Source organism: Nanorana parkeri, unplaced genomic scaffold (assembly GCF_000935625.1).
Source record: "Nanorana parkeri isolate BGI_ZX_2015 unplaced genomic scaffold, ASM93562v1 scaffold492, whole genome shotgun sequence".
NCBI classification, from domain to species: Eukaryota; Metazoa; Chordata; class Amphibia; order Anura; family Dicroglossidae; genus Nanorana; species Nanorana parkeri.
Genome location: NW_017306760.1, coordinates 240085 through 249025, shown reverse-complemented (window position 1 = coordinate 249025; position 8941 = coordinate 240085). Strand labels below are relative to the sequence as shown.

The window sequence follows — 8941 nt, the reverse complement described above, 5'->3', positions numbered from 1 at the left end:
TTTCATCACTGTATGGCAACACATTGCATGTTGTTGCAGCACCATGTATTGTACAGCACTGCAATTGAACGGAATTAGCCGATCAGAATGAATTTAATTTAATGCAACGCTGAAGTCGGCCCTTAGTTCTAATTTAGAGCTGAAGAAGCGGCTTGGATTAGCTGTGAAACGTCTCCACATTTATGCATAAAGTCCTTTCACATGTAAAATTAGGCATATTCAGCTAGAAACAAAAGCAAACCAACATTTTTTTATAGTTTGACTATTGTATTATCACTGTACATCACAATGTGTTTAGCATCTCAGGTCCTTTCTCACTAGGGTCTTCCATGTCTTACTACAGGTTGGTTTTATTCTTCTAGAAAACCTCAGCTATGATTGGTCTCACAGTCTCACCAGAGGTGGCACTTGCGGATGAACCAGTGAAAATCCAAGCTTGGGGTCTCCGACCACAAGAGTTAATTACACTGAGAGCATGGCTGAAGGACGAAAAAGGTGAAATCTTTTACTCCCGAGCCTTCTACATGACAGATGAAGAGGGGAAGGTGGATTTAGAGCATACACCGGCCACTGGTGGAGACTTCCAAGGAGTTCATCCAATGGGACTCTTCTGGGCTCTGAAGCCAGTTACTCCATTTTTAAGGTTGTTAAAACGTGATGTGATAGGAAGTCCTTTCTATGTTCACCTGGAGCTCTACCGACATTTAGAAATAACTCCATCTCCAAAAGATATTCCAACCATCATTAAAGTTGTACAAAGATGGTATGCCAGTCCTCGCGTCCAGAGAGTGCAGATCAGAGAAGGGCGAGTCCGGGGGACTCTCTTTCTTCCTCCAGGTATGCAAACAGCAAAAGCCATTATTGGTTTTTAGTAATAACAAAATTCTAGTTATTGATTTCTTGTTGCTCTTACAACCTTCTAGAAAATAGTCATATCTATTAGCTGCATTCTCTTGCAAACTGTTTGATTTTTAGCCATGGTTTTATTCCCATGAGATAACGCCAGCATTGTGGGTGTCTGCTCATATTCCTAGATGGGCATGCTTGGACAATATGTTCACATCCTCTAAGCAATGATTTAGGAGAAAATATACTTCAGTGGTGGTTAGGTTGGTTGGAGAATACATTGGGAAGGACTGAACTGAACTGGCCTGTACAATGTGTGTAGAAGCAGTTCAGACATCTTATCTGGAACATCTGTTGTTTCCTATGTTGCTAATCTGGCCAATTTTTTAAATTTCATTTCTCTTCAACCTCTACTAAACTCCCCTATTGCAGTTTTAAAAAACAATAAGCAAAGGTTACCAGGGGTGTGTTTATAAAAAGTTTACAGAGCCATTTGTTCTGCGAAACTGACATTTAAATTTAAATCCGTGCATATAGGGCAAAGTCGAATGTTTTCTTGTGCAGAACCAATTTATGTCAGAAAATACCAAATTATAGCCACCAGATGAAGTCGAGAAGCAAAGGAAATAAGTATTTCTTGTAGGAAATAAGTATTTATACACTGACCTTTGCATAAGCTTTACTATCTTTCTATTCATCCCCTTTTGCTGTCTCTGACTGGTTGGTCTGACTTTCTGCCCGTCTCCTGGCTCTCACCTGTCACCGTGGTACAGACCTCACCTTGTATTGCCATGCTCTGCTCATCTCTAGATGCAGGCCCGGCGCTACCGCAAGGCAAGTCAGGCGGCCGCCTGAGGGCGCTGCAGGGTGAGGGCGGAAAAAACAGGGCATTTTGACAAGTACTTGTACTTGCCAAAATGCCCCAATGATTGCGTTAAGTAGCAGGCCCAACGCTACAGGGGGTCGGGGAGGGGGGGAGGGAGATTTGTGGGGGGGGGCACATTGCCTGTGTAGGCAAGAATCCTAGCACCTGCACTGCTCAGATGCAGTCATCTAGAGCATAGGAACCTGGGGGCAATAAAGTTTATTGCAAGCACATATTTTCCCCAAAAGAGTAAACCAGGAATTATCATTGAATCTGCCCTCAGGCTAAGCAGTGAATGGCAATATAAGGCAAGATGTGAACCTGATAGCCAGGGGACAGGCAGAAAGTCAGACCAACCAGTCAGACAACAAAAAGGGGCTGAACAGAAACATAGTCAACCTTAGGCAAAGCTCAGTGTATAAATACTTATTTCGTACACTGAATATTTATTTCCTATGTTCCTCAGCTACATCTCATGGCCATAATGCAGAATTTCCCAGCAACTACGTTTGTTACAGGTGAGCATTTGCTTTTTGATCTGTTGTTGTAGCAAAAAGCTTTGCAGGTTCCTATTTTACTGGTGGATCAGCTCTATTGTACCACCCATCCCAGTGGCCTTCTCAGTTCAAATGAGTGCCTGGGCCATACCCTAGTATTTATACCCACATAGGCAACTCAGTTACCCTAATCCAATCACAACGGTGTCATGTACTGTGTCAAGACAGAAGTTGATTATCCAAGAATATGAAGGGTGAACCTAAATATTGATTTGAACTGAGGACTTGGATGAGTGGTAAATAGGTCTACAATGTTATAAAACAAGTCATGTTGAATGTGGCTAACTATTAGTAACTATACCATGAGCTAGATAAATGAGAACATTCACAGGCATCTTAATTTACAGGAGAAGGCCCTTTCCCTGGAGTCATTGACATACCTGGTAGAATTCATGGTCTAATAGAGTTTAAAAGCAGCCTGCTGGCCAGCCGAGGGTTTGCTTCTCTTGCCTTGGCCTATTTTGCCTACGAAGATCTGCCAAGCCAATTGGAAAACATAGATCTGAAATACTTTGAAGAAGCTGTTCAGTGGCTGAGTAACCATCCAAAAGTAAGTTATAATGGTAAAAACACTTAACTACCTCTGTTTTGTACCGTTCTCTACTTTGTATAGTAGGTTGCCTATGAAAATCCTTTTGCACATGGGCAGCACAAGTCTTGTCATCTATAAGATGCTGAAGATGGAATGTACAGTATAGTCCAAGGATGGTACACAGCTGCAGAGTTTGATGTGATCTGCATCATCACCAAGCAAAACAAACGACAAACGCACTCAACAATTTGTTACCAGTTATACAGTAAGGTGCACACGAAATGGGCTTTGAACAGTGGTACAGTAGAAAGGCATCATGGCACACTCACAAACCAGCATGTAAAACAACTTGTCTCACCACTAAGGACAATGACAGAGGTTTGGATACACGTCTTCTGCAAAGGATGTGTAAGCCGCACTGCCGCGCCAAGGCACCTCTTATAGTGCGGTCCTAACTCTACTTTCTACTACTACTTCTACTGTACCACTGTTCAAAGCCCATTTCGTGTGCACCTTACTGTATAACTGGTAACAAATTGTTGAGTGCGTTTGTCGTTTGTTTTGCTTTACCGATTTGGTGCAGCGACGCATGGGGTTTCTCAGCTGCCAATGGGATGTGCGGGATCCCTTGTGTGTCTCTGTACCTTTAAGGAGGTGGGGCGTCCTCCTGACAGGCCTGCACCCAATTTGATATCTTCTGCCCCCATGTGCTCCAAGATGGAGACTCTCATAGTTTAGAGTTAGGACCGCACTATAAGAGGTGCCTTGGCGCGGCAGTGCGGCTTACACATCCTTTGCAGAAGACGTGTATCCAAACCTCTGTCATTGTCCTTAGTGGTGAGACAAGTTGTTTTACATGCTGGTTTGTGAGTGTGCCATGATGCCTTTCTACTGTACCACTGCATCATCACCAGGCGCCTACCTTAATCCAGGAAGAAGAGGCCGACCAAAGATAAAGACAATGGGGTTTGTGGCAGCAGGAGCCATTGTAGGGGTAAACTGGAGTTAGAAAAGAGACTATGTCTATGAAATGTAATTGGGTTCATCAAATAAGCACATACATTAGTTTTTCAATGTTACAGATCTACTTGCCTACTCCCTAAGGCTATATGAACATTATTTGTGATAGTTGCAAAGTAGTTTTACCTGTTTTTGACTAATTTATCATTAACCCCTCCCCAAAGGGAGTGTAAGGGAAGGGAGTTTTGCTAGAAACTGGATCAAAGATGCAATATATATGAGGTTTTTTTTTTTAAACACATCCACAATGCATCAATATGCATAAGTGTGAAAACCCCCTAACCCCAAACCATTGGAAAAGAAACCCTAAAAGTAGTATTAAAGTATTTTTTTTTAGTAAGCAGTAGATATATGCCCCAACAAATACCAACTCACTTACCTGTGTCATCACCGTTCGTTCCTGGCTGCAGAAGTCCCGGCTCCCGAATGCTGTGAAGGAGGAAGTGTGGGCGGGTGCATGCGCAGTACAGATCACCGTTGGAGGGGGAAGATAGGAGGAGAGCGACACTGATGCTCAATGGACGCGCGCCGGACAGACTCCCTGGGACAGTGGGACACCAGGAGTCTGCGCCGGATCGGAGACCGGCACCAACACTGGAAGGACTGTGGAGAACGAGTGGAAGAAGGTGTTTGGCTCATTAGGTATCACATAAGGCAAGTCCTTACAGCAGCATTGGGGGAGGGGGGGTTACACCTTTAATGTCACTTTAACATTTAAAAAGAAAGTGAACTCTAGAAACTGTACCCAAAAACACAAGCAAAGGGCAAAGGACTAGTCACTAGCATGTGGGCTCTCTGCAGGTGATCTTTTCCCCATTTCTGACTTCCCATGCCTTGTTCTGCATTGTGCCGCTGTGTGGAGATGACATTCTTGGAAGAGACAGGGCTTTCCTTCCTCATGTCAGAGCCTCCAGCAAGGAGAACAGTGAGCAGCTCAGTAATGACATCATCAACTCTCACTCCAAATCTCCTAAGACTAGCAGGAAGTGCAATGCTATCTACTAGGAGTAAGCGCAGACAAAAGGTTATTTGTATCAGTGTATTTGTTCAACAATTCTGACTCCAAATCTCCTCAAACAGAGGCAACAGTGCCTTAGATCTCACATTCCAGATATACAGCTATGAGGCTGTAGGGACAGGAGACACAGGACAGCCTAGGTACTCTCTCATGCCAGGAAGTGCACTACTATTTTATAGGAGAAAATACAAAGGGTAATTTTTCAGGGTACTAGTTAGGCACAATTAACATTTCTTAATGTTCACTACAACATAGCATATTTTCTTTTTTTGAATTCAGTTTCATTTTAAGCTAAATCTAATCTCATGAATCGGTGCTCACGGGTATGAATTGGAGTCAGCTATGTGGACCCTTCCCACTACACTGGCAGGGACACTTAGGGAAAAGGGTCCAAGCAGTGTAGGCTGACAACTCCCAGAGCTGGAGTACAAGCAGGGAACAGAGCTGGGGAACTGAATGAGGCAGTGGAAGTCAGCTAAAGCTGGAAGATCAAATACAAGGCAGGGTGCTGCAATGCTGAGTAGGTGGCATGGGATGCTGAGTAGGTGGCAGGGATTCCCCAGGATGTGGAATCTGAGGGCCAGCCGGTATTCACCAGAGCTCCTGATGGTGGAGATGGGCTTGCCTGCGTGCTGACCCCAGGTGACAATCCCTTGGTCCCCCCAACTCACATAACAGGTACAGGGTATGAATCAAAGTTTAGGGACAGGCTGAAGACTTCCAGGGACAAAGCGAAGCACATGGCAGCCTGTAGACAGGGATTTCCAAGGACAAAAGCAAAGCACAGGGCAGACTGTAGGCAGGGATTTCCAAGGACAAAACAAAGGTTTGGTACACAGGAAAACTTCCAGGAATTCAGGGTAAATCACAAATGGGGGATTCGGCAACTAGCTTGGGAAAGCGTGGCTCGGGCCCTGTGCTGTTCGCTGCTCTGGGTTTAAATAGAGACAGGAAGAGGGAGGATCCACAGGATTGGCCATACACGGACTGCACTGATTTGCTGAGAAGCTGTATAAGAAACAGCAGGAGACGTCGGCCGACGCCTAAAGCTGCCAGACAGGTGCAAGTGTGAGTCAGGTTCAGAGCACATGCCTGGAGGACTACAAGCACCAGCACAGCCCTGCATGCCTGCAGAACCAGGTATAAGAGGTATCTATATACTTGTAGAACTACAAGTAACAGCTCAGCTGCAAGCCTGCAGCTGAACTGTGACACCTAACACTTCACAGTAATTCTGTACTAAGTATGGAGACTGTCAATACTGACTGAAAATTCTAGTTTGCTGGCCGTCATGGTGAATGTTTTTTTTATTATTATTTTTGGATAGCGTGGAGAAGGTTAGTACCCCTATCCCTCTTTCTTCCTCCAGGTCAGCTTTTATCTGCTATCCTGGACTCTATTCGAGAGATTTCACCTTATTCAGTCCTTGTACATTATGGGAGATCAGGGTGAATTTAGCAGCCAACATTTACCTTGCTTGGGCGCGCAGATAAAGATGCAGCAACCTCATACCACTCAGGAGATGGGGCCAGAGATGAGCCAGCAGCCGGTACAGTGTTCTTGGGAAGAGAGCAGGTTGCGAGATCCAAGGAGGGGGAGACAAGAGAGAAAAGTAAATAACATACCCATAGAACCAGTAAAGTAACAAACGTACAATACGTACAAAAAACAAGAAAACAAATAATGCGTGTCGCATGTAACCGTCCCTTAGGACAGGAGTGACAAGGAACGGGGTGGGGGAATCCCAGCCCGATGCTTGTCATGGTGGGGGGCGCTTTCCACCGAACCCCGTGGAGAGCTAGACAAATACAAGTCGATTACCAGTATAATACCTGAGATTGAGCATAGCACAGGGGCCTAACTCGGTACTGGCTGTATGTCCTTATAGGCTTATCTGAAAAGGGAGTGTAACTGAGTAAGGGGGACATAAACAGTCAAACGTGTTCACCAGGGACATAAGGTCCCACCTTGTGAGCAAAAAACGAGTGGACCCAGCCTGGTAAGTGAAGGTGAGCCAGTATTAATCAAACAGAAGGTAAACAAAAGTGAGTCATTGTAACGGCAGGAGTCTAAGTGCGGTTATGCACGTGAACTTGGGGAAAAACATTTTTAGCTATAAAGACCAGGAGAACATTCCAACACACTACTGAGGACGCAGTAGTAAGGATAGATCGTGGGGGCCGGTAAGTCCATCTTCAAGTCGGGTCAAGGAGAGACGGTAGGTTCCGCAGTTTCCTCGTCGAGCGAGAGCGGCGCTCCTGCTGCCGATTCCAGATGGGGCTCAGCTGGGCAGACCGCTGGCTGGAGGTAAGTTGCGATGAAGTAGGGGACTGAGGAGGCAGTAGTGCCAGGCTTGTAAGTACCTTACGCAGTTCCTTGGGGGTGGATACAGAAAACGATTTTCCTGAACAAGCAAAAAGGAGTTTAAAGGGGAATCCCCAGCGATAGGCCACACCATTGGAGCGGAGGACATCCAGGAACGGCTTCAGGTCCCTGCGCCTTTGGATGGTGGTCGGAGACAGGTCTGCAAAGATTTGGTAGGAGTGACCCTGGAATTGTAGCTGACTCTTTGCGCGTGCAGCAGACAAGATGGTCTCTTTCGTCTTGTAGTATGTGAACTTTATAATAATGTCTCTAGGGGGCCCGTCCGGACGTTTTTGCATCAGGGCCCTATGGATACGATCAAATTCCAATCTGTCTACTGGGATTGAGGGGGCCAATTCTTGAAAAAGAGCTGTAATAGTAGAATTAAGGTCCTCTATGGACTCAGGGAGGCCTCTAACCCTCAGGTTACCTCTCCTTGCACGGTTCTCCATGTCTTCCAGTTTGTACAGTGCAGCTGCGAGATTTGTGGACATAGAATCCAGCTCCCTTTCATGGGAATCTACAATAGTAATTACCTCATCCATTTTCTTTTCCAGCATGTCAGTGCGGGCTCCTATTTCCCTTATCTCCCTAGTGAGAGTTGCAGACAGCTTGCTGTTAGCAGCAGTGAGCTCAGTTTGCAGCATGGAGCGAAATCTGTCCAGCAAGGCCGAGTCACGGGGGTTAACAGAGGAGTCCCCTTGCTGTATAGGGAGACTATCCAGAGAAGAGGAATCAAATACCTCTGGTGAGTGCGGTGGGGAGCTCCGGTCCTCTGCAGCTCCACGTGCGGCCGCCATCTTGGATCCGCGGGGTGTCTGTGCCTGCCGCTGCTCCTTCTTCTGTTTGCTTCCCATTGTTGCGGCCGATTATCACCGGGGTAGCTGGCGGGTTCACCCTCACTCAAAGCGGCTGGTCAGGATCGCTGGCGTTAGCTTTTATTTGCTCTTCAGGGGTTCGGCTGTGCAGAGCTCCGTTAGCCTGCGGCCATCTTAGTTGGCAGCTAGCCACGCCCCCCGATTTCACCTTATTTCATGTCCTGTTGACAAAGTTTTACCAGACAGGAAATCAAGGGAACTCCCTAAAAGTAACACAGACATTTTTTGTTTGATAGCGTATGAAAGACTTGCATTTTCTGTTACAAGAACGTTCTAACCTTTGCCAAAAATACTAAAAAAAACATATTTTTTGTCTGGAGTTAGAATTTAACAGTTGGGCACTTTCTGTGTGTCTGGCTCAGAACAAGTATGCAGACTGGACATTCTCTTTCCTCAGCTGCATGCCTGTTACATGTCAGTCACTCAGATTACTGAAGCTATTGGATCAACATGACAACCAGGCAAATGTGCCCTTAAATTGAAGCTAAAAAAAAAAGAATCACTTAACCCCCTAAACCCTTGCCCCAACCTTTAACTTTAATACATGAGCCCTAACCTCAGTGGCATCCCGAGGCTGGGTGTCACCCGGGGGCGGAGAACAGGTGACACCCCGCCGTGATGTCATCACGCACGCGTCTTTTTGACGCCTGCCATCTTGGGGATGGATGCCGGCAGAGAGAGGAGGGGATGTTCACCCGGCGGGATAAGGTATTCCGCCGGGTCCCCTCCTCTCCCCTGACACTGTCGGGCTCTCGGTCCATGACCGAGTGCCCGACATTTCATAGTGGGTGACATTAAAATTACTGTTATTGATTTTGGTGTCACCCCTCCAATGGTGGCACCCCCCCCCCCCCCCCCCCC

The 8941-nt window shown here is 46.2% G+C and overlaps 1 protein-coding gene across 1 annotated transcript in view; it reads left to right on the top strand.

Moving 5' to 3' along the window:
- The first annotated feature begins 359 nt into the window (after window positions 1-359).
- The window catches only part of LOC108790706 (acyl-coenzyme A amino acid N-acyltransferase 1-like), a 13991-nt gene continuing 5409 nt past the window's right edge, over window positions 360-8941 (top strand). Inside the window, exons 1-2 of the mRNA XM_018561018.1 lie at window positions 360-837; window positions 2616-2818. Coding sequence (XP_018416520.1) covers window positions 375-837; window positions 2616-2818 — 666 coding nt within the window. The 5' untranslated portion in view covers window positions 360-374. The remainder of the gene's footprint in view (window positions 838-2615; window positions 2819-8941) is intronic.